Here is a 26,385-nt window from a genome sequence, read left to right as displayed (position 1 = left end):
TAAAGGCCCTATGTACACATTGAACAAGTATGGTGACAAAAATAAACCCTGTAGCACCCAACGTGAGAGCGGCTGTGACGTTGTGCAGTCTACATGGTTTTATAAAAACATAATAAGTGAATATAATGTAACTGGGATAGTTTTATAAAAAATTTGATAATAAGTGACTATAATGCAAATGGGATATGCTTTGTGCAAAAGGTCTCTTGTAAGGTATCATTACAAAGCTCATAAGCTACTGAGTGTGATCATCCTATTTGTAGAAATGTACCACTCTTGTATCTAAAACTAGAAATATAAAATGTAACTCTGAGGGCCTATTGTAATTATGTAAAGTGTGGGCCATTAATGATGGTTTGGAATCTTGATGACTCCCATTGTCTGCAGATGGCTGTTTACCTGTGAGTCTCCCTGTATATGTGTGTGCTGGCAAGTGAGTAATGAAGTCTTGCAGTGACATGTGATCATGTCACCTGAACTGGAATCCATCTTTAACCTGGTGCTTTTCCAGTGAGGGGAGGGGGTGGGAACCCAGAGGAACAAAGGGTTCCCGCCTTATGCAAAAGATATAAAGGGGTGGAAGAGAACTGAGAGGGAGAGAGGAGCCATCATGGAGAATCCCCTAGATAACACCTAAGCTGGAACAAAAGCTGTACCAGGGGAAAGAATTGTGCCCAGGCCTGGAAGGTGTCCAGTCTGAGAAAAACTTACTAAAGCATCTCTGAGGGTGAGATTATCTGTATTTAGTTTGATTAGGCATAGATTTGCGCATTTTATTTTATTTTGCTTGTGACTTACTTTGTTCTGTCTGTTACTACTTTGAACCACTTAAATCCTACTGTCTGTATTTAATAAAATCACTTTTTATTTAGTAATTTACTCAGAGTATGTATTAATACCTGGGGGAGCAAACAACTGTGCATATCTCTCTATCAGTGTTATAGAGGGCGAACAATTTATGAGTTTGCCCTGCATAAACTTTATGCAGGGTAAAACGGATTTATCTGGGTTTAGACCCCATTGGGAGTTGGGCATCTGAGTGCTAAAGACAAGCACACTCCTGTGAGCTGGTTTTCAGGTAAACTTGCAGCTTTGGGACTAGTAATTCAGACCCTGAGTCTTTGTTAGAGCAGACTGGAGTGTCTGGCTCAGCGAGACGGGGTGCTGGAGTCCTGAGCTGGCAGGGAAAACAGAAGCAGGGGTAGTCTTTGCACATTGGGTGGCAGCTCCCAAGGGGGTTTCTGTGATCCAACCCGTCACAGTGGCGTAGTCGAGCAGGATCTGTGCACAGCTGATTGCTTTGAGATACTGGTAGTGATTTTAAGTGAGTTTTAAGTGTGGTGGCTGGAGAACAGACAAAGTAGTTACTGATTTGTTATTTTCTGTTTGCTTATTTCGGGAAAGGGAAGTAGGGACAGAAAAGGAAGCAAAATAAGTAAGACGGAAGTTCAGAAGAAATTAAAACTGCACAGGGTACAAATTGCCCAGAAAAGCTGAACGCTGGGCACTGTGAAAGTCTTGGTTAACTAAGAATCCCCTGAGCTGAGTACATCTCAGTTTCAGTGAACTGCAGATGGGTGTGGCCCAACCTCTGTCTGTGCTAAAGCTGACTGGAGTGTCTAACCTAGCAAGACAGGAGGGGAGGGGTGCCTGTTCTGGCAGGAGGGTGTTCTCTGTGGTATCCCAGCTCATCAAGTGATGGTCTCAAGGGAAAACAAATGGAAATTGATGTACAATTTGCCTGGAAAAAGGCTGACCTGGAAAAAGAAAAGGCTGCCCACCAGCCTGGACTTAAGAGACAAAGCAAGTAAGACCCAGAAGCATGACCTGGCTGTAATGGAGTGGAAGAGGTGCACAGAGACATGTATCCTGGAGCTGGAAGTTGGGGTCCTGGTGACTGCTGCGGTGGGAACAAACCCCAAGGACTCTAGCTGGAAGCAAACCCAACCTGAGTGAAAGGGGGGGGATTTTGCTGGCCAGCGAAAGGTCCCTCATAGCTGGTAGCTGTGAGCCTACAGCTGGGTCAGGGTCTCTTTCCCTTTTGGGGGACACAGGAGTGTCTGCCCAGTAGGGGAGCCCAAAAACGAATTTTAGGTATACTGCCTCCGCCATGGTCAGTGTCCAAGTCTCTGGCAGTAAGTTCAGGAGGAGGGTGTGACGTTGTGCAGTCTACATGGTTTTATAAAAACATAATAAGTGAATATAATGTAACTGGGATAGTTTTATAAAAAATTTGATAATAAGTGACTATAATGCAAATGGGATATGCTTTGTGCAAAAGGTCTCTTGTAAGGTATCATTACAAAGCTCATAAGCTACTGAGTGTGATCATCCTATTTGTAGAAATGTACCACTCTTGTATCTAAAACTAGAAATATAAAATGTAACTCTGAGGGCCTATTGTAATTATGTAAAGTGTGGGCCATTAATGATGGTTTGGAATCTTGATGACTCCCATTGTCTGCAGATGGCTGTTTACCTGTGAGTCTCCCTGTATATGTGTGTGCTGGCAAGTGAGTAATGAAGTCTTGCAGTGACATGTGATCATGTCACCTGAACTGGAATCCATCTTTAACCTGGTGCTTTTCCAGTGAGGGGAGGGGGTGGGAACCCAGAGGAACAAAGGGTTCCCGCCTTATGCAAAAGATATAAAGGGGTGGAAGAGAACTGAGAGGGAGAGAGGAGCCATCATGGAGAATCCCCTAGATAACACCTAAGCTGGAACAAAAGCTGTACCAGGGGAAAGAATTGTGCCCAGGCCTGGAAGGTGTCCAGTCTGAGAAAAACTTACTAAAGCATCTCTGAGGGTGAGATTATCTGTATTTAGTTTGATTAGGCATAGATTTGCGCATTTTATTTTATTTTGCTTGTGACTTACTTTGTTCTGTCTGTTACTACTTTGAACCACTTAAATCCTACTGTCTGTATTTAATAAAATCACTTTTTATTTAGTAATTTACTCAGAGTATGTATTAATACCTGGGGGAGCAAACAACTGTGCATATCTCTCTATCAGTGTTATAGAGGGCGAACAATTTATGAGTTTGCCCTGCATAAACTTTATGCAGGGTAAAACGGATTTATCTGGGTTTAGACCCCATTGGGAGTTGGGCATCTGAGTGCTAAAGACAAGCACACTCCTGTGAGCTGGTTTTCAGGTAAACTTGCAGCTTTGGGACAAGTGATTCAGACCCTGAGTCTTTGTTAGAGCAGACTGGAGTGTCTGGCTCAGCGAGACGGGGTGCTGGAGTCCTGAGCTGGCAGGGAAAACAGAAGCAGGGGTAGTCTTTGCACATTGGGTGGCAGCTCCCAAGGGGGTTTCTGTGATCCAACCCGTCACAGCGGCATTGGGGCTGATGGGCAATTTTCAAGACAACCCTCTGACAAGAAGTAATGTAGCGACTCCAAGGGTAGCCCCATGAACCCCAGCATACAGCTGCAGAAGTGTCAACACCTTATGATCAATGGTATTGAAGGCAACTGACAGAACTAATAGCAGTGTAAGCACCTGATCACTGACCATCACTAGGCAGAGAACATTGATCACTGTAACAACTGTGGTTTTTGTTCAAATCCAGGACCATTACTAGATTTACAAGGATCAAGGAGATCTGAGGCATACAGACATTTTCTCAGTCACCTTACTCAAGCAGGGAAGGCTGGAAGCTGCTAAATGACTGGTAAAATTGCCAAAGTCAAGCAAGGATTTAATAACTGAAAAGTATATGTAGGCTTTCTTCAAATCTGTGGCATACTTTCCTTAACAGAAACACTCACAATCCCCATCAATATTGGATACAGTGCTTCCCTCCTGGCCTGCACTAGCCAGGAAGTCTAACACACACCTTGAAGTCTGAAGTTTTCCCAACACCTCCAGTATCCTGGTGAGCAACACTAATTGGAACTCAACCAGAGAAGGCCTTGCACTTGCACTCAAAATACAGCTCTACCAAAAAGGTGGATACATCAGCCCAATTATGAACAATTTCCTTTTCAGACTATCTAGAAATGTGTCTTAATGGGAGGGATTGGAACCAGCAACCAGACAGAGATCTCTTTGGTTAAACAGCCTATGCACAACTCAAAACAAAATTTGCTGACCAAGATTTTATGGAGTCTATATCAGAGACAAAAAAAATCTCTTCTTTTCCTCTTGTATAGCAATGATGTGTGATTTCAGAAAGATTTCACAATGCAATCAGATTCACCTGAAGACACCTGTGATCTAGTAGGTCTTCCCTCACACTTCATTTCTGGTGGGTTATCTGATACCTTTGGTGGCCTCTGAGAACAAGGTCACTGTAGAGAATGTCTAGGGTCAACCCACTGACATTAGAGACTAAAAGACATACAGTCCTACTTAAACCATCAGCAGAACCGTGCATCAAGGGATAAAATTATTCCTCAGATTTCATTTATTGACAAATATTTATTAATTTAAATATTGACAGTAAAATAAAATTACCATCCACATTTCTGTACATTCCTGTCCAAAAACCTTGTGTTTTGCTTTCAAGAGCCTGTATCCTGTGTGTCAGAAAGTTGGATTCAGCCAAATCTTCTACTGAAACCAAAGTAGCATCTGGAAAGCATTAACAAAACAAATAACCATAATCAAGGAGAGTAACTAATATAATGACCTGCCCCTTCACAACTATAATAGCAATTAATTTTATCTTTGAGACTTTTGCACAATGCCTTCTGATTGGCTGCCTCCTCCATTCCTTCCTCTGCCTCCTGGGGGAGAGGCAGCTAATCATGGCAGTTGAATGTGCTGAGTCACAACTAGGTTTCTCAACACAGCAACAGCTAATGCTCCTTCCTCCTGGAGCCCACAGCCTTGAGCGTCCGTGACCAAGTTGTGGGTGTCTGGCCTGATGGCTGAAACAACAGTCTGGCCTACAGGTAGAGCTGAATGCAGCTGGGGCACAGTCTTGGAGCAAAGCCACAGGTCAGAACTGGGAGTCAGAAGCCAAAGCCTGAGTCAAAGTTGTAGTTAGAAGGGGTAACCAAGAGTTGGACACAAGAGTCTGAAGCCAAAGTTGAAGCTAGAGAGTTAACTCGAGTCACTGTCAGAAGCCAAAGCCAAAGGGTTATCTAGAGTCACAGTCAGGGGGACAGAGTGGGATCCTGGGGCATGGGCAAGCATAGCTGCAGGTCAGGAGCACATTGAGCAGCCACTGGACTGCTGCTGAACTTAAGTATTAGCTAGCTGACTCCTGCAGCCAATCGGGTGGCTTAGTCAGACAGCTTCCTTCAGGGCCAGCTACGCTCACTAGGTTACTAGGATACTGGCTCCGCTACTGGCTGGCCCCTGACACTGAGAGCCAGCCAGGTGGGGAGCATATGCAGATGAAGGGGAAGACTCCTCAGCTGTGAGAGAAAGGCCAAAACTGAACCAACTGGGGGAGATATTGTTCCTAATTAAAGGGGAAAGGGGACTGTCCCCCTTGTGTAACTCTCTCTCCCTACTGTCCCTGCTTTGCTTTTGCATCTCAGCATGATCTTAAGAAATATTAAAATCTGAAGATCTGGATTTCATGTTGAGGATCAGTTTATGGAGGGGATGTTATGATGAGACTGCCTACAATGGCATGTAGCAGATCTGCAACTGCTAGCAGCAAATATCTCCAATGGCCGGTGATGGGACACTAGCTGGGGAGGGCTCTGAGTTACTACAGAGAATTCTTTCCCAGGTGTCTGGGTGCTGGGTCTTGCCCACATGCTCAGAGTCTAACTGATGGCTGTATTGGGGTTGGGAAAGAATTTTCCCCCAGGTCAGATTGGCAGAGACCCTGGGGGGGGGGTTTCACTTTCCTCTGCTGCACAGGTCAAGGGTCACTTGCAGGTTTAAACTAGTGTAAATGGTGGATTGTCTGTAACTTGAAGTCTTTAAAGCATGATTTGAGGACTTCAGTAACTCAACCAGAGGTTAGGGGTATTTTACAGGAGTCCGTGGGTGAGGTTCTGTGGCCTGCAATGTGCAGGAGATCAGACTAGCTGGTCCCTTCTGGCTTTAAAGTCTATGTTGGAAAGTATACTAATTCAACAGATGATTTGAATAATCTGGAGGGGAGACAGAGTGCACTGATGAATCTGGCCCCCTATGTTTAGAAGCTGTCAAAGATTCCTAAAGCATAGGATAAGTGTTTTCTTTATTCTGTAATTTTATTTTAAAAAATAAATATAAATATATGTTGGGATCACAAATATTATAGTATTTTGCACATGCGTGAAATCCAGACAATGAAAACGACTATAATGAGAAAGTCAAACATATCAGCCTAGTTTCATCTCCCCAGCTGAGTGAAGAGCAAAAACAAAACAAAAAGCATAAGTGGGGAGAAGTATGCTCTATTTTTAAAATAACTCATTTTAATAAATAGGTTTTTGGCAGTTAAGGAACTTTGTAAAATGAACACTGTGTCCTTAATTAAGTCTTTGCTCTCAAGAGAAGTCACTCACCTAATCGAATACATTCCAGGGAAGCTTGGGCCCAGCTTTTCATGGCTGATGATTCAATGTAGTAGCAGTGACCATGGAAAGGAATCCAAGATCTGAGTTCTTTTGATTCAGGGCAATTTCCAGGCAGCTGTGGAGGATCAGGAGGGGCCACGACTGTGAAGAAATCATGTGGTTTGAAATCAGTACTTTTTTATGAATAACCCAAAAATTAGTCTTTAAAATTACTCAGCACACATATACCATGCTACAAGTAGCTACTACTAACTTAGAATGATGCTAGGAAAATACTGCCTCCCCCCGTCACAGCTAAATATTGATATCCATCTAGAATTTCCATTATCACTTTATATGAGACTACCTTCAACTGGTGAAGTATTGGTGTTGCAACTGTATGCTGTATTGTCAGTTGCACTCTTTATTTAGTCACATTAAGTTTGGACACTTATATGGGGCCCACCACTGGTTATCAGAATGCCATATGCTAAATATAGCTCTTAATCATGTGTGCAACTCCTATTGACATCGCTGGGCTCACTACTGTGAGTTGCATATGCAGATTAAAGCAGGTTTATGGCCTGATGCATTAACTCAAAAGCTACTGTAAAGCAATGCCATTTATTCTGTAACCCACATCAGGAAGAGAATATATTGTGTAGCCCAAAGAGTGCTGTGAGGGAAAAGTACATGCCCTTAAAACTTCTTCTTAAAGGTGTCATCACACAGGATTCCCACGCCTGAGTCTTGTCTCCCTGCCGTGACGCTGGCCTGAAGCATACCAGCTCTTAGAATTATTACCCCTGACAGGTGGGCATGAATCTCTCCCAAGTGTTCCATTCCAACTGCTGCTGGGACACCTCCCCCTAGAGCTTTCATAATTAGTTACTGGATGGATAGTCATGATGAGTGCCCAGTGCCAATCTAACTTATGCACAACCACCAATGCAACCCATGAAAATTGCATACAACGAGGAAAATATCTCGAGGCTGGAAAGGAATGGAGGGCCAAATCTTCAGCTGGAGTAAATAAGAATAACACCTCTGAAGTCAATGGAGCTATTCCCATTTACACCAACTGAGGCTTTAAAGTGCCAAAGCCTTCAAAGTCAGGTACCACCTCATAAGTAGAATCCCAGACTCTGAAGGCAGGTAGGTGGAATTCTTGAAGCACCTTTCTCTCAGGTTGTTGGGGACAGTCACTGCTACAGATCGGATACTAAACTAGTTAAACCTCTGGCATGATCCAGTACAGTAAGTCTTGTGTTCTTTAAATTGTTACGTGCAATTGCTTACCATCTGACTGTTTACAGACGGAGAAGTAGCTTTCATTACAAGATGCTGTCTTCCAGGTTCCATCAAGGTCTAGATAGACACAGGCTATTTTCTCTTTTGGTTCTCTTGTTGCCCATTTAGTATATTGGATTATCCAGTTATCAACCCATTTATAATGGCCATCTGTCTAAAAACAGTATAAATTAAGATAATATAAATGGCAATACAAAGGTACCAATATGTAGTTTTAATTGCACTGGCATTAGTTATTTGAGCTTTTCATCAGAAACACTCTATTTATGTCATTTTCTAATACCTGATATATCAAAATAGTGAATAAATGCCTGACACATGAGTCATGAGGAGAGTAATACTTTTTTATTATTTTGTTTAAAGCCAACAGTATTTAATTAGCACTGTAAAATAGGCACTGCACAGTCCAACACATGAACTGAGTTGAACAAATAGCAGAATCTCTTCCTTGAGGAGTTTTCAATGTACAGGAACAAGCAGGCACAATGTAGGATGTGACAAAATAATATAATAGGCTGGAGCTGTGACTTTATAGATGGACATTTACATGGACAGATGATTTTTCTGGAGATTTATAAAGCTGGGGAGGGCAGCACAAACTAAAAATTAATTGGGCAGCTCTTCCAAGCCTAACTTATTCTAAGCATAGTTTATTTTATTGCCTATTTACATTCGGTGTTATCTTCTTAAATTATTCATTATTGTTTTGCTTGTTGAAGTAATGCTGTCCTCTAAAGCATGGTTAGAACTTTAGGTGAGTAAATGCGGGATCACTTACCAGATAGTTATCAAGAGAAGCAATTATGGACAATCCAGCCTGCCTAATCATCATTTCTTTAGATTACGATTTTAAGTAATTTTGAGGGTAAAAATTATTTGGCACTCAACACCCTGTCTCCATGGTTCCTGATTTTAACACCGAGTGCCACCACAGTTTTTATAGCTCTCCATCTACTATTTCCCATTAGGACTTTCTCTGTGGATCCTCCTATCCATCCCATGTGCTTTATCTGGTCTTTGAGGAACTCTAACAGGAGTGCTAGAAGTCCATGCATGCTTCTGGTGAATTGAGAATATAGCTCTTACAGCACCATTACAATGAAAGCAACCAATATTTATATATAAAACACGAGAGCTTATTTTTGTATGTAATAGTACAATAATATCCAACACTTACCACATTGCTGTTAAGACCAATCCATACACGCTCTCCATACTTTAACATCTGTAACCATAGGAATGAATGGCTGTGGATATCTAAAATACTAGCAAGTTCTGAAGATCTGTCCTTGCAATTTTTTCTTGCCTCTTCCCATTTCATTTTGGAATGGATGACTGCATAGCTACTGTCACCATAACGGATAAAGCCAGAGGCTGGAATTGTTGTTGGGGAATGAAGTAATTTAGGGTCTGTAATAATTTTAAATAAATAAATACATACATACATACATAACCAAAAATCAGGTGCATGGATTTACTTTGTACTACTAATGTTTAATATCTACATTGTTGCACAAATTAAGAGGTGTAGCACTAACAATAAGTGAAAATTCTTCAGTTAAAATTAATGAAAAATTATGAATAGTTTGTGAATACAGAAAAGATAGGCCTGGTCCACGCTAGAAAGTTAGATTGACCCAGCTGTGGAATCTGCTATGGAATCTTGACAAGAAGGAATTTTGGAGGCCTTAGAGGGTCAGAATGCCTTCCAATAGGTGATATGTTCTATGTGGAAACCCAGAATTTAATCCACAAGCAAAACTAAAAAGCCATAATGAGTTTTCAATGATTTTTTAAAATTTAGAAGGCTGGTGAAATAGAACTCACTTAAATTCATTTGGCATATATAGCTTTTGTCATTTTCACAGTCTTCATCTTTCCATTTCCCTTCTTCCTTTGTCATAATGACACAGTCTTTCTAAGGGGGAAAAAAGGAGAACATAAATTCAGAAGAAAAAGTAATCATCAGGAGACAAGTTCTCCTCCTTCTCCCACAGGTTCTGTAGACATGCATATTACAATTGTTTCAGTCCTCCAACATTTGAAGTCTCAGTACTGTAATGTCAGTATTAATATAGCTCCTAAAAATCAATTTTTGGTTGGAACTTTACCAAGCTTTTACAAACTCCTCCTGGGTGTTCATAATCCCAGACAATGTTCCCTGGAATATGGAAACTGCTGTTGCTCTGGATTATTTTAGAAGCAATGTTGGCTCCTCACCACTAGGTGACACTGTGATAAATGTTTGGGAGGACAGATGGTGACAGTTCATTTATCCTTGGTTACCTCAGCTGTTCTTCTCCACTCCTAATGGAAGGGTGTCAATGGGAGCTTGCTAGCATGGAGTCGGACTGAAGATACTACTAAATCTCATCAGAACGTTCAGCATTAATCAAATACCTTCCTTCTAAGACTGCCCCACCCCTTTCTTAGCTATTGTGAAGGAAAGAGAATGGCTATGGCCTCATTTCCTCTTCACAACTTCTGGGCTGTCTAGTGCCCGAAGTTGTAGACAGCGAGTACTTACAAATAAAAACATTAATATGAGGAGTTCACAGATGGTTTACTCACCTGAAAAGAGGCTAAATTTGTAACAAATGTTATTTGTAAAGCATAATTCTTATCGGCTGTAATAGGAAAGACTCCTGTAAGGATCAGGGTGATGGACTAGAATATCTACTGTATGTCTATCTAGGTCCAACTTTTGATTGTATAGAAAAATCATTAAAATGGATTTTCAGGAAAGAGGAAGAGACTGAAACTTATTTTAGTAAAATTACATACTAAAAGCATTAGTCTGTACGTGTGTTAGATGGGTACAACTGCACTTGAAGTGTTAAAAAAAATCACTTATTGTGCACCCAGGCTGTGTAGCTATTATCATATTGCAGACATAGCATGCAGCCTTGCCAATAATTAAGTTTGATTGATGCTTCCTGTTACAAGACCCTATTTTCAGTTGCTTTATGCCTTTGCCAGAATTTAATCATTCAGGATGAAATTTTCCATATTGGTTGTCAGTTTCAGCCATGAACAGATTAGCTGTTTCTGAGACTGATGCTAGATGTTAAAATAAAATCTGGTGGCCTTTACTTTGAGGAGTTCTAATGCCTCAATGCTTTGGAGCAGGGATTTGAAATTTGGCTAGGGAAAAGCCTTTGTGCTAAGGATGTGCCTTTTGTCATCCTCTTCAAAAACTAGCCCTGTGGGGAAAATAGCACATAATGATGTAATTAAAAACTGCAGCATAATGCACATTCACAAGGTGGCTCAATTACGGTTGCACAGCCATTCATGGCTGTTTAATGATGATTGATTTACCTCCTCATCGTCATCACCACCACCACCATAATAAAAATAAGAGTATGTGCGTCTGTACGTAGGTGCACCATTGGCCCAGTTTATATAAGAGACACCACTTCCATCCGTCCAAAGAAATGATAGGTCACTATTTATATCATTCAATCCAATCCATGGATCACTCATGACTTCCCTTAAATGGTAGAAGAGGAAGGCTGAAAGGAAGAAAACATTTTAAATGAAGGGAACCTCAACATGATTTTCTCCAGACAGAAAAAAATGAACACATGTCCACAACTGAGGTCACGGTAAAAACATTTCTCTGCAAAATCCCACCTGCTTGAAAGTAAGGGCAGGTCTACACTATCACTTAAGTCAATCTAACTTGCATCACTCAGGGGTGTGAAAAAGACACCTCTCTGAGCGACGCAAGTTACAGCGACTGAAGCGCTGTCCATGCCTGTGTTATGTTGGCGGGAGACGCTCTCCCACTGACATAGCTTCCACCTCTCACGGACGGGGAGTAATTATGCTGGCTCGCCCATCAGCATAGAGCATCTTCACCAGACACTCTCCAGTGGCGCAGCTGCATCGGTGCAGCTATGCCAGTACAGCACTTCTAGTGTACACCTACCCTAAATGTCACATTTTATGGCTTACATATAGTGTTTGGTGGTGAAATCGTAAGGAATATAAGCTACTCAAACATTAACTTATAAGAAACAAGACATTTTAATTTTAAAAACCAATGCGAAAAGGCAGGTTTTGAGTATGCTGAAATATGCCTCCTCAAAATTTTCTCTCAGTTCATATTGCCAATGTAAAAGTGGAAGGAATAAGATGCACAATGCCTTTTTAGTTTTGTTTTGAGGTTGTTGTGCAACAGCACTGAAAATAGTCCTGATGACCTTTTATGAGTAATGCAGCATTATTAGAAGAGCTGGTCAAATAATTCAGTCTGAATAATTTTCATAATGAATGTAACCCCCCCCCCCCTTTTTTTTTTTTTTTTTTTTTTTTTTTTTTACAGTTAACAGAATCTTTCACAAACCTATCCCAATTTCTGCGTAATTTGTTACTATTCACCAAATGTTTTCAGACTGCTGCCCCTTTTTGACCTGAGCAGCTAGTCAAATTTTGGGAGGTTCCAGTTGGAAGTAGAAATTGATGGAGTCTAGTCTCTTTGATGCATTTTTTTAAAAACAAGGAATGTACAAAGTCCTGCTTCTCCAAACACAGGAGGAACCAGGAACAGTTTCTTAGTTTACGGGCCCAAGCCTCTTTTGCCAACAGATCCATACTCTCTCTCTCTCTCTCTCTAGCTTTTCCCAGGGTCACACTGTGCTCACAGCATAGGCGCCAACTTCTGCTGGCGCTGGTGGGTGCTCAACCCCCCCGCCCCTAGCCCTGCCCCAACTCCACCCCTTCCCTGCCCCTTCCCGCCCCTGCCCCACCCCCATTCCAACCCCTTCCCCAAAGTCCCCACCCCAACTCTGCCCCCTCCCTCCCCCAATTGGACTCCTTCCCCAAATCCCTGCCCAAGCCCCGCCTCTTCCCCGCCTCCTCCCCTGAGCACGCCATGTTCCCGCTCCTCCCCCTCCCTCTCGGAGCTTCTTACACCGTGAAACAGCTGTTTCGCAGCGGCAAGCGCTGGGAGGAGAAGTGGGGACGCAGCGTGCTCAGGGGAGGAGGTGAAGGCAGAGGCAAGGTGAGCTGGGGTGGGGAGCTTGGCTGCCGGTGGGTGCAGAGCACCCACCAATTTTTCAGTGCCTATGGCTCACAGGACACTGCTTGGCTTCCTTGCTTTTTGCCTCTGCCACTCTTTCTGTTCTTGTCTGTTTCAATTTGTGTATGTGTTCTCTCTCTGACACACACCCTCCCACCCTGGTCACAATACCCACTAGAACCCCCACCCTCATGGTACTCATTTCTGGGCAGACTATTATGCCTTGTTTTAGGTGTTCCCCCTTACCTGTCTCTTACAACTTTCTTAAATGATAGATTGTACGAGATTTTAACCCAACCCATAACAAGGTTTCACCCAGCTCACAACAATACTGTGGTCTGTTTATGAACTATTAACTTCTAGTGTTCATTACTCTTGGTGTGTGATTGGTCACTTTTATTCCCTGACTGAACAACATGAAACTTTTCAGGCAGCAGAATCGTGAACAATGAATAGTGACCCAAAAACTTTCTGGTGTGGATACTTGGAAGAATAATCTTTTGTTGTTAGTGAATATTTTCACACAACCTAGCAGCTATCTAAATATTCATGAATACCAGTGAATTGAACTTTGGGGAACAGATTTCAGGGGGTAAAAAACTGAGAATCAGCTTTTTCACTAACAGAATGCGGCAGAAGGCAGAGTAATGGAAATCAGGAGGACAATGGGGGAAGCTGACTCAGGCTGTGCACTGAAGGCAGGGATCATGTGGAAAAAACAGTATGTGTATGTAAAGCCGACAAGACCCTGGTCGTCGGCAGATGGGATCAAACCTGGGACCTCTGAAGCTTAGTCTATGAGGCTCTACTGCATGGGCTAAAAGCCAACTGGCTGTTAGCTAAAGGTTGTAGAGCAGACTCATTTTCTCTCCCTCTTTAAGTGGTCTTGGTGCCACTAGATGGGACAGAACACCCACCCAAAAGGTGTGTGGGTTACATGTATACATAATTAAAGGCTGTCTCATAATGCAGGCGCACAAGGAGGCCAAATTAAGATTGATAGATTCCAAGGTCAGAAGGAACCATTGTGATCATCTAGTCTGACTTCAGGCAACCTTAATTTTGACATTTCCTAATTTCTGAGCACCTAATGTAGTTTTTTGTATGTAATAATGAATATAAACTCTCATACTTCAGGGTAAAAACCAGCCAATAACTGATGGGATTAGGAAGTAATTTCCTGAGGGAGCGGATTATTCCATAACTGTACACTATGAGGTTTGTGGCACTTTCCTCTGAAGCTTCTATCACAGGGGCAGTCTCAGAAACAGGACACAGGATTAGATGGACTGCTGGTCTAATCTGGTATGGCAGTTTCTATGTTCCTATGATCCCAAGGCCCATTTCTTATCAATTTTTTGTTACATTTATACAACAGGCAAAAAGAGTAGAATGTATAACTTCAGTTTTATTTTTTGCCTTCATTTATAATTGTTTTATGGAAACTGGTTGATGTTTCATTTAGTACCAAAGGGTTCACACATTATACCTTGGACTTCTTTATTTGGTATGGAAGCCAGGTTTCCTCCTAAATTTATACAAGCCATTCGTGCCGCATGCCACGTCAATGTCTCGTTTTCACTTGAGCCAAATATTTTGAAACACTGAAAAAGAAAAAGAAAAATCAACTGGACATTTCATTCAATGTGCAAACCAAATGGAAGCTGTTATATGTGAATAATACTAATTACTCATGTGCTATTCATCTTCCCACAGAAAGGAAGCAAGGATGGGAAGGCTAGCAAAGCTTTAGGATCTGTAATTTAAATTTTGCTAAACCTGAGCTGAAACCCATCATCAATTCAAACAACTTAGAGGTTTATTGTTAAAGTTCATCTTATCCCTCAGTGACAGGGAGAACATGCAGATTTTTTTAAAGTGCTTCTCACAGGAAAACGATTGCTTTCCATCTACTATATAAAAACAATGCAATAAAATAAAACAGATATAATATTGATCATTTTTCCACATGCAAAGCCTAAATCTGGTGACTTCTAGTGTAACTGAAACCAACCCCAGTCAGTTTCTGCAGCTCTTAAGAGCCTTCTTCTGTTGCATCTTAGTTCTATTCTAGTATTTTATAAAATTTAAATTAAATTTCTTCTGAAGCTAAAACAGTATGAATACTAAATGCTAGAAGTTCCATTATCAATGTGCTTTTATTTTGGCAGTCATAAATTGAGTAAAAAGTACCAATGGAGGTTTTATTTTGTAGTCATAAATTGATATTTACTAGGCAAACTCAATTAACAGGAAAGTACTGGAGGCATTCCCTGACTGTACTAGATGGATAGTAATTTCCGATAGTCCTCTACAGAATGTACTTCTCCTGACATGACTAGACTTCCCATATTCGCCTTGTATGGCCGAGCAGCTTTTATGTGGGTTATGCAAGACATATACTTGTACATACTCCCGCTGCTCACACTGTACCATGCATAAGACAGGAACCCAATTTAGCCCAAAGCGATCATGATGATGATAGACATGTGCTGTATTGTTAGAGCTTGCTGTGTTTTTTAAGTTACAGAAATGTAGAGACTTTTTGTGAGAGGATACTCGGGGTTCAAATAGAGGATTGGAAGAGAGAGTGGATGTGAAATAGGGGAATGAGTAAAGAGAGAAGTAAACTGAAGGAGAGGAAAATAGAAAGGGAACAGGAATAAGGAGAATGGGGAGAGGAACAGGAGAAGCAAAATGGAAAACTGAAGGGTTACAGTGGTAGGAGATGGGTGAGATGAAGTGGGACCAACAACCACAATACTTAGATAACCATGTTTAAGTTCAGCACAACACATCCTAGTGGATACTTAACAGCAATCGCAGTTTAAAGGATGTTAGGCTGGTTGGTTTAGTCGCAGCCTTTAGTTCTAGGTAGCCTTTGATTCTAGCCAGAATCATTAGTCTGGGATTCAGATTATTGATTAGTAAATCTCTTATCATTTAGTGATGCTGGTTTGAACCAGGTTTTTTTACAGTGATGATAGGTGCATGGTTGGGTCACGTAATACAGATATATTGGTAGTTTTATTCATTGTCAGAGCTGTATTATTGATTTTGAGAAAAAAATTAGTTGTATAGCATTATCAGGATGAGACTAAATACTGTAGTCTTGTTACAAAGAATGTTGGTCTCCAAATGCATCAGTTACATAAAAATATTTAATAGCCCTCTTGAATAATTTGAAAGTGTATTTGTGGTTGGGGGTGTGTGTAGGGGGGAGAGAAGGATACCAAACTTGTATCTATCCTATTCTCTGTTTAGAATGCAGTCATATGCAATGTCCATATTACATTCTCTGGCACTGTGGTAGAAATGAAAGCTCATACTTTGGAGCAAGGGGTGAATTTCACAACAAATTCTGTGGCTGTGGAATACACATGACCCTAGCTTTATCTGCTCCCTACCTGTCAGGTAATAAGCTATCCAAAAACACCGAAAGATGAGACAGTTCCTACTGTTGCAACTGTAAGTAATTTAAAATCAAACACTTTGACCACAGCTTGATCTTTCTGCCCCTTTCACATTTCCTTCTCCTACCTCTACCACTGTCAGTGAAAGTGAAATTGGGGAAAAGGGAAAAATGGGTGGTAAATGTTCGGTATACATGATGCTCTACAATGACAAATTACAATGACATAATGCTCTTTTTCCTGTATGGTTTTTTTTTGGGGGGGGGCGGGGGGAGGGAGGGAGGCGGGCATGCATTTCTTGGTATACAGTATAGACAGACTTTCAATTTTATTATTTACTAATAAATTCTTCCCACAGTGCTAATGTGATATCCTTATTGTTAGAGAATTTACAGCTAGAGAAATATAACTTCTTATTGGTTATGGTCATACAGCTGCATACACTGATCTGAAATGTTTCTCATGCTGCCACTCGTGACTCTTTCTAGTGATCATTCATGCTCCTGAACTGTCTGAAATTTCAGAGTTAGATTTTGTCACCTAACACTTTCAGAATACAAGACTAATACAGGGTTTGTAAAGTAGCGATTGCATTTGAGTGGAAAGAAAACAGAACATAAGAACATTAGAACAGCTATACTGGGTCAGACCAAAGGTCCATCTAGCCCAGTATGCCCCAGAGGGAATGAACAAAACAGGTGATAATCAAGTGATCCATCCCCTGTCACCTATTCCCAGCTTCTGGCAAACAGAGGCTAAGGACACCATCCCAGGAATCTGTATAAATCATCTGGTGCATCAAAGATAAATTTCAAGCCAATGCTATACATAAACCTATGCTGAAACCCTAGCATTTTTACTCTTTCATTCTGAATCCAACCATTTGGGAAACTTTATGAAGATTAAATATTTATTGTTCAAAGTGTTCTTTCTAATTTATCCTGGCTGAGAGGACTGTTTTATATTATCTTTTCAGGTTGACCACTGATAACTTCAGTCCCTAAAATGGGACATAAATTACAGGGGGGGGGGGGAAGAAAGTGTAAGTTATATCAGCAAAGACTTGCAAAGCGTACTTCTGTCTTAAGTAATTCAACCTACAGACTCATTGCTTTGGAGGTTTAAAATGGTATAATATCTCCAAAATGGCCCAGCCTGCCAAACAGCATGCCGACTTGGATAATCACTGTCCAACGTAATATTCTAACCATAAAAACATGTCCTTTGTTCACCTACTCTGCCAAATAACAAATATATTTAGTAAATTGTAACGTACCTTATTGTTAAACAAAAGCCAAGTTTCTGGACAGCCTCCTAGAGGTGCAGGAGCAAATGTTGAGTTGATGGTACTGTTGTGCCTTTCACAGATAAAACCACTTGGATAGCCACAATTTACATCATTCCACAAACCTGAAAAAAAAATTAACTATAGTAAGTAAATGAATGTATAATATTGATAAATGGAATGATAATCTGACACTTCCTATTTTGTTTAAAAACAGCATTTATATTCTGTAAGAGTAGAATATACACATCTTAAAAACCATTTGTCAGCTAAGCTACTTGGAAAATGTACAAATCTATGTATTGTTCACAAAAAAAATAGGTATTTATTGACAGGAGCTGTTCCGTACAGTTAGTTACTCGGCCAGTACCCTGTGACAGGGCAATTAAAAATGAACAAGAAATGCAGGGGGGGGGGGAAGGAAGTGACTCAAAAGAACAAACTGTTTATATCAAATATTCTTAATTCTGCTTTCTTTCACATGGAGCCTGAATAGGAGAATTTCCAGGGATACAGGTTGAGAAGTAATAGCTTGATGTTTGACAGAAGAATTTTCTGTGGCACAAACAGATTTAAATAGATTTTTTTTAATAGAGAAAAATATACATTAGAGATGGAACTTTTAGCATCACCTTTAGGAAATGGTTTAGCATTTTAACCAACTGCTTTGAAATATTTAAGTCTCTCTGGAGCCAGAGGTTCAAGGCAAGTCAGGGTTTTCTAGTCTCTTCATTCTACATTGAGTGCTGTGGGATTTCAGACAGCATCTTAAAAACGGAGGGCCTGATTCTCATCTCACTTACACTGATGCAGCCCCTTCACTTCAGCTGGGTTACATTGATGTAACTGAGAGGAAAATTTAGGTCTGAAACTTTCTTTATTCTGTGTGAATGTTATAGAGCATTTTATAAGATAAGGGTTTTTCCCTTATTATGCAAACATATGCTCCTCCCTTCTGCACATACTGGATGGTTTTTACCTTCAGTCCTACAGACTTCTGCATTTAGTGGTGCTTTTTGTATATAAATTTGTAAAGTGCTTAGGAATGAAAGGTGCAGTATGGCAGCTTTTCAGTAGGCCCATCCCACTTATCCAGCACCAGCCTATCTCTGGAGAAGTGGTGACAAGCCCTTTAAAAGACTAGATCCAACAGACTACTTGATGTGGCGGCAAGCCAGAAACAAGCCAGAAAGAGATATCTTAGTTCTGTACACACAAAAAATAAAATCTAAAAACCTAGTCCTGTCACTTACCTACTGTTGATATCATGATCACACAATTTTCATCATTATTTGCAAAATTGGGTTCATTGGGAGCCCAGGCTACGTAATTCACTGGGGTTCCATCCAGCCAGCTAAAAGAAAGAATGTAACAGTAATCATTAATCAAATCACTTTTAGAAAGAGGCACCTCAATACATTACAAAAATCATTTGGCAAGAATCCAAAAAGGTATATTCATAATTTCTATGTACAGTTTTAGGTGCATGATGTCCATTAGCAATAATGGGAGTTACATGGCTAAAACCATGAGCATCAGGTCAGGAATTTTTATTTCTTTACTTTGATTATTCCTTTGTTGAAATAAATTATGTAAGACAAATATTACAGATTGGGAAATAATGTAAAAAAATCAAAAATAATTTTCCATCAATTGATAGAAATCATTAAATAAATTTGGAAACAGTGTTCAAGCAGTTCTAATACAAATAATGAATATCAAATATGGCAATTACTTAAACAGATATGATATATTTTTATAAATGTTTTCTGTTCTCCCAGCTGTGAATTGCTATTGATTTCACACAAGCAAAAAATGAGATGAGCTACTTATCTGTAATTGTTACTCTCTGAAGATAAATATCTCAATAGGTTACCACTCTTCAGTCTTTGTTCCTGCATAGAGACTTGTAGAAACTCTCTCAGCTTATACCCTTCTACTGCAGTCCCTAAGCTGCCCCAACCTAAGGTGCTCCAACACTCATTCTCTGTTTTAGTGGGAGGTGAACTACTCCCAAAATAAGTCAACTGAAATGAGAAAAACCAACATCTTATTTTGAATAATTTTCTAAGTGATAAATCAGTCATAAGCACCTGAAAATCATCCCTTCTATGTAAAATTGTGCCAAACAAAAGGATGGGCATGGGGAAAAGTCTCTCTCTATATATACAGCAGGAGAAAAGTACATGAAACCCTCAGGGCTTCAAAGATTCTGGTTGCACTGGATTCCAGAAAGACATGGAATGTCAGTTGAAGGGCAAATATAATGCCCATCTATAAAAAGGGAATTAAGGACAACCCGGGAAATTACAGACCAGTCAGCTTAACTTCTGTACCCGAAAAGATAATGGAGCAAATAATTAAGAAATTAATTTGCAAAAACCTAGAAGATGAGGTGATAAATAATAGTCAGCATGGATTTGTCAAGAACAAATTGTGTCAAACCAACCTGATAGCTTTCTTTGACGGGGTAACAAGCCTTGTGGATAGGAGGGAAGTGGTAGATGTGGTATATCTTGATTTTAGTAGGGCTTTTGATACTGTCTCACATGACTTTCTCAAACAAACTAGGGAAATACAACCTAGATGAAGCTACTATAAGGTGGGTGCATAACCGGTTGGAAAATTGTTCCCAGAGAGTAGTTATCAGTGGTTCACAGTCATGCTGGAAGGGCATAACGAGTGAGGTCCCACAGGTATCGGTTCTGGGTCTGGTTCTGTTCAATATCTTCATCAATGATTTAGATAATGGCAGAGAGAGTCAGGGCCGTAGCAACAAAGAACGTGGCCCCCTCCAAACGGTGGCCCCCTCTGAACATATGTCCGGGCGGGGCCCCTTACAATGCAGAAACTGGAATGCGGTGTTTATTTTGCCACTTTTAGGGGCCCCCTTCCTTGCGGGGCCCCCTCCGGTCGGAGGGCGCTCGCTACGCCTCTGGAGAGAGTACACTTATAAAGTTTGCAGATGATACCAAGCTGGGAGGGGTTGCGAATACTTTGGAGGATAGGATTAAAATTCAAAATGATCTGGTCAAACTGGAGAAATGGTCTGAAGTAAATAGGATGAAATTCAATAAGGACAAATGCAAAGTACTCCACTTAGGAAGGAACAATCAGTTGCACACATACAAAATGGGAAATGACTGCCTAGGAAGGAGTACTGCGGAAAGGGATTTGGGTGTCATAGTGGACCACAAGCTAAATATGAGTCAACAATGTAACACTTGCAAAACATCATTCTGGGATGTATTAGTAGGAGTATTGTAAGCAAGACATGAGAATTCATTCTTCCGTTCTACTCCGCGCTGATTAGGCCTCAATGGGAGTATTGTGTCCAGTTCTGGGTGCCACATTTCAGGAAAGATGTGGACAAATTGGAGAAAGTCCAGAGAAGAGCAACAAAAATTATTAAAGGTCTAGAAAACATGACCTATGAGGGAAGATTGAAAAATTGGATTTGTTTAGTCTGGAGAAGAGAAGACTGAGAGGGAACATGATAACAGTTTTCAAGTACATAAAAGGTTGTTACAAGGAGGAGGGAGAAAAACTGTTCTTCTTAACCTCTGAGGACAGGACAAGAAGCAACGGGTTTAAATTGCAGCAAGGGCAGTTTGGGTTGAACATTAGGAAAAACTTCCTAACTGTCAGAGTGGTTAAGCACAGGAATAAATTGCCTAGGGAGGTTGTGGAATCTCCATCATTGGGGATTTTTAAGAGCAGGTTGGACAAACACCTGTCAGGGATGGTCTAGATAATACTTAGTCCTGCCCTTGAATGCAGGGGACTGGACTAGATGACCTCTCGAGGTCCCTTCCAGTTCTATGATTCTAAGTCAGGAACTAGAAAAAAGCTTTGACAAAATAATGATGACATATGGCAGCTTTGATAGCACAGTGAGATGCAAAGAGGTGACATGAAGCATCATGGAGAGCAGATGCAACCCATGCCTGCTTGGTGTGGTGCTCTGTTCCACTATAGTAGCCCCTAGACCAGGGGTAGGGAACCTACAGCCTGCTGCTTAATTTAATCCAGCCTGCTGCCAGTCTCTGCACTGCGGGCTGGAAGCCCTGAGCCTCAGTGCCCCTCCTTCCCCGGTTAAAAGTCCGGTCGGCTCCACACAGCTCCTGAAAGCAACCAGCATGTCCCTGCAGCCCGTAGAAGCAGGGGCGATCAGGGAAGCTCCGCGTGCTGCCCCCGCCCCCAGCACCGGTTCCACAGCTCCCACTGGCCGGACACTTCTGGGAACAGCACAGAGCCAGGGCAGGCAGGAAGCTTGCCTTAGTCCTGCTCCCGCCTGGGAGCCACCTGAGGTAAGTACTGCCCGGCCAGAGCCCGCACCCTGAAACCCCTGCCCCAGGTCAGAACCCCCTCCCGCACCCTAACTCCCTCCCAGACCCTGTACCTCCCCCCCACCCCCTGCATCCCAATCCCCTCCCCTGAGCCCACTCCTGCACTCCAAACCTCTTGGCCCCAGCCTGGAGCCCCCTCCTGCACCTCAAATGCCTCATCCCCAGTCCCACCCTAGAGCCCGCACCCCCAGCCGGAGTCCTTACCCCCTCCTTCACCTCAGCCCCCTGCCCCAGCCCAAAGTCCCCTCCTGCACCCTGAACCCATTTATGGCCCCACCCCAGAGCCTAGGAGAAGCCCCTAGCCTCCGTGCCCCCCCACCCCGCTGGGCTGTGTGTGGCCCGTGACTGATTTTTTCTGTGGGTCATTGGCCCCTGATAGTAAAAAGGTTCCCTACCCCTTCCCTAGACCATCTAGAGATTGGTGAGTCTGCTACAGCCTTAGCTAAGAGATCTGTGGCTTTTAGCTCATGCAGTAGAGGCTCATACACTAAGGGCTGGTCTTCACTACCCGCCGGATTGGCGGGCAGCGATCTATCCAGCAGGGGACGATTTATCGCGTCTAGTATAGCTTCAGAGGTCCCAGGTTTGATCCTGCCTGCCAACAACCAGGGTCTATCGGTGTTAAACAGGATTCTGCACAGCTGGAGAGATGATAGCTATCCTAAGAGAGATATAGTCAGAAAGGAACTGATTACCATAGCACTTTCCACTTATTCAGCCACTTATGGTCACTCTTCTGCTAAGATTAGTCCACAACTAACTATAACTGAGTTATCATCAACTCTTGAAAATGGTAGCATTTATAGACCCTTCACTTTTGATGACCTAAATACAATTTTTTTTTGCTACATGTTAAAAGCCTAGATGTTCATATTTACTTACCTAAACCTTTTATCAAGACTCACTGTTAAACCAATGAAATATGATCTGGTCTTATGCGGAAAGATACCCTAAAATAAGAAGATGCAGTTTTAATTAAATAATTCCTTTATATGTCACAAAGAGGTCTTAGGCAAAACAAGCAGCCATTCTCTTTCAATTGATTAGGTGGGTACTGTACAGTCTGAAGAGAAGACAATAATTGAAATCGATGGGATTTAATCATGAACTTAAAGGTAAGCATGTACTTAAATGCTATTCTAAATAGAGGTGGATTTAATCACATGCTTAAATATTTTCCTGAATCAGAGCCTAAATCTATATTTAGGTATCTCAGTAAAAGTGGTCTGCTTTTCAGAGGTCTTGAGTACCCACAACTCACACAGAAGTCTGAAGTCATTAGGAACTGCAGACAGTCAGCACCACCTTTAATTAGGTCCCTAAATACTGCATAATTGTGTAACAACTTCCGATCCTCAATTTCCACATCTCTAAAACAGGGACAGTGATATTTATCCATGTACTCGGGGTGCTGTGAGACAGAAATTATGTTTGTCCAGTGTCATATTCGTGTAAATTACTACTAAGGCTAGTCACATACAGAGAACTCAGGAGCTCCAGGAATCCACAGCCTTATGCTTCTTCCACTAGGTGAGACTGGCTCAAGGGGCCCTTGATAGACAAGCAAACACACCTGGTTGACATTTTTCTCAAATGTGAACAATTTCACAAGTAACTAGGTATATTTTGGAGGAAGTTTCATAAATTCAACAGCAGGCAAATTTCATCATCATCATCAAAAAAAAATTCACGGCTCCACTCCCCTCAATACAACATGTCTCAATTTGTGTTTTCCAAAGGTTCAGAAACATAATATCAAAAGTATCTATTTCCCAGTATGCTAAATTATTTATTTCTGAAATAAATGTTTTTTCTTACAGTTTTCCATAGAAACTTTCTTTCACTTTCACTCTCAATTACAGCAAGATCTGCAAAATTCTTCTGGCAGAACTCTCGGGCTTTTTCCATAGGCACCTCATTTCTGCTGAAAAAAAACTGTTTGTCTTCATATATAATCCATCCATCTTTAGTGGTCTGATATTCTGGAAAGTAAATAATGTATCCATAAATTCTACATCTATAGCACAAAACATTTATTCTACAATAGCAGTTTTACTAAGAGTTAATATCCCCCCCCAAAAAAAATGAATTAAAAAAAAAAGCTTACCATACTTGCTAATTGGTTCTGATTTTAATGATACTCCTGCAGAACAAGAGAAAATCTGAATGTGTAAGGTATGTCATGCATATTCTTCAAGGAAAATTTATTTTATACAGTGATTTCATGCAAAGAAATGCAGTGTTAATTAAGATGTTTTAGACGCCGTCACAATGTTAATGCTTTTCAATCAGAAAAATATCATGGTAGGCACATTCAATGGTTATGTTTAAATTCTATCAACTGCAGCAGAAAATGGATCTAACATCCAGAGCGACCCATTCATCACAATCTAGATAAGTTTTCCATTAAATTTACTCCAGTGTCATAGTGCCTGAATGTTGTTAAGATGAGAGGAAGTGTGAATATATGGATCATCAGCCATTTATTTTGATTGATCAGTTCTCATGGAACAAGATACCCATGGCTTTTGGCCATTGCTTTTCTGAGAAGCACTTGATTTCTTACTCAAGGGAGCTTAGAGCATTTCTGTCATGTGCCCATCCAGCAATGATAGCAATAATGCTGATTCCAGTGGGAATGTGTCTGTTCCACCGACAGTTACTTTAGATGGAAACCAGGCAAAGCTACTGGATTTCCTGCCAACCCAGCTGGCTCCCAAAGCTCCCTGGCTTGCTGGGCTCCCTCTGCTAGCAGGCTACTGGGCTGTGTGGCTCCCAGGCTGCCTGCCCAGTAGGGAGGCAGCTTTCCTGGGTGGCTGGCTGCTTGGTTTGCTGGATCCTGGGCTGCTTGCTCGCTGGGCTCCCCAGTATGCCTGGAACCCCCAGCTAGCTGGTCCCTGGATGCCCTATTCCCCGCTGACTAGCTCCCAGGGCAGCTCACTTGGTGAACATGAGGGCTCCCTGATTCTCCTGGCCACCTGGCTCCTTGACCTCTGAGGCTTCCTTGTTTCCCAACTACCCAGCTCCTTGGGCTGCCTTACCTGTCTGCCAAACAGGTGGCTCTCTGGTTCCCTAAGCTGTCCAAGCATCCATCTGGCAGACTGCCCAGCTCCCTAGGCTCCTCAGCTAAACAGCTCTCTGGCCAGACTTGTCTAAAATGACCCAATGAGACAGCTTCTAAAGATTCAACATGTTGCAGATAGAGAAGAAATCTTCACATCAAACATTGGCAAAAAGATTACTAAGCCCGAAAAATCAAACACAAACCTGCTGCTCTGATCTGAGTGTGCACTGAAATCCGGCTAATTTTGAATGGCTTCAACTTTTGCATTAAAATTTTTGCAAAGTTCTAGTTTGATAACAATTTAACTATGTGAAGCTTAACTCCCCCCCCCCCAAACTTTCGTTACATTAGAGTAACACCCTTCAACCAAAAGGGGTTGTCCTTATACAACTGAAAGGAGAATTTGGCCTTCTACATTTAAATTAAGGAAGCCAATTTATTTTCCTCCCCTCATGCCCTTTTGTAAAACACTACTCAAATGTTACATTTCAAAAATGTATAAATGTGGATTTTTCAGGTAATTTCTATGAGTATACAAGTCATAATTATTTATATATTGTACCAGAAAAAATAATTAAAAATTAAAAACTACTACAAAGTATTTCCAGATATTTTCATCAATGTTACTAGACACAGTTGTGTTACCAAACACAAGAAAACAAGCTTGATTTCAATTAGAAAAGCACATCAGGTTCCAGAGATATTATCTCATCTAAACAGATTAGTCCGAACTCTCTGATCTAATCCACAATTGTTTTCAGTTGCTTCCAGTGCCACTCAATACAAATATTCACACACAGAGGTAAGAGGATACTCAATCTATGGTTATTTCTGAAATCCTTCCTTTGTTAGGGAGACTTATACAAGTATAAAAACAAATGTTTCACAGAACACACCATAATTATTAATAGTGTTAACTTTCACGGTATGAACCTATAAAGAACATTAACCAACCACATATTGAATTTGCTTTCTATAGGACATATACAAACTCACCAGTTATATATATGCCTTATTTAGGCATATGCATGTTCAACTGCATGTAACCTTAAGTAAAGTATAGTTTTCAAAATCTCACCTCTTTAATTTGTAATTAGCCCACCAAAGGGACTTTTTAGAAAAAAAAAAATCTGTTTAATTTTCTTATTTATAGGGGGAAGCAATCCTACCTTTTTTTATCTGACAAATCCAGTCATGCAGCATTTCGCAAGATGCATACTCCCAATATAAGGAAAAACTGTATCCTTGGACCACTCCACAATCTTTGTCTCCTTCCCGATTTCTTAATCTTTTTCTCCAGTCTGTGTACCTTACCTGTTGTAGAAAACAGCTTAGTTACTATTTTTGCCTTAAAGAGGGATGGTGTTTGTTTTCTGCATTGTCATGCCAGAGTGACCAGGGCTTGTTTTACAGATTTAGTCTCTTATTCAATGGGACTGGGAAAGCAGGAGTGTAGTGGAAACAACGTGCTCAACACTTGT

At 41.2% G+C, this 26,385-nt stretch overlaps 1 protein-coding gene across 1 annotated transcript in view; it reads right to left on the bottom strand.

Moving 5' to 3' along the window:
• Positions 1-26,385, bottom strand: part of LOC135873634 (macrophage mannose receptor 1-like) — a 61,322-nt gene that overhangs the window by 4,653 nt on the left and 30,284 nt on the right. Inside the window, exons 15-27 of the mRNA XM_065398276.1 lie at positions 26,074-26,218; positions 23,948-23,983; positions 23,659-23,822; positions 22,723-22,790; positions 18,745-18,845; positions 17,483-17,616; positions 14,283-14,397; positions 11,089-11,282; positions 9,595-9,685; positions 8,945-9,177; positions 7,756-7,921; positions 6,466-6,618; positions 4,466-4,582 (exon numbers count right to left, since the gene is read on the bottom strand). Of these exons, the coding sequence (XP_065254348.1) occupies positions 4,466-4,582; positions 6,466-6,618; positions 7,756-7,921; positions 8,945-9,177; positions 9,595-9,685; positions 11,089-11,282; positions 14,283-14,397; positions 17,483-17,616; positions 18,745-18,845; positions 22,723-22,790; positions 23,659-23,822; positions 23,948-23,983; positions 26,074-26,218 (1,717 nt within the window). The remainder of the gene's footprint in view (positions 1-4,465; positions 4,583-6,465; positions 6,619-7,755; positions 7,922-8,944; positions 9,178-9,594; positions 9,686-11,088; positions 11,283-14,282; positions 14,398-17,482; positions 17,617-18,744; positions 18,846-22,722; positions 22,791-23,658; positions 23,823-23,947; positions 23,984-26,073; positions 26,219-26,385) is intronic.

The sequence above is a fragment of the Emys orbicularis genome, chromosome 2 (assembly GCF_028017835.1).
Source record: "Emys orbicularis isolate rEmyOrb1 chromosome 2, rEmyOrb1.hap1, whole genome shotgun sequence".
Taxonomy (NCBI): domain Eukaryota; kingdom Metazoa; phylum Chordata; order Testudines; family Emydidae; genus Emys; species Emys orbicularis.
The sequence above is the reverse complement of the archived record's forward strand: the minus strand, read 5'-3'. Positions and strand labels throughout refer to the sequence as shown.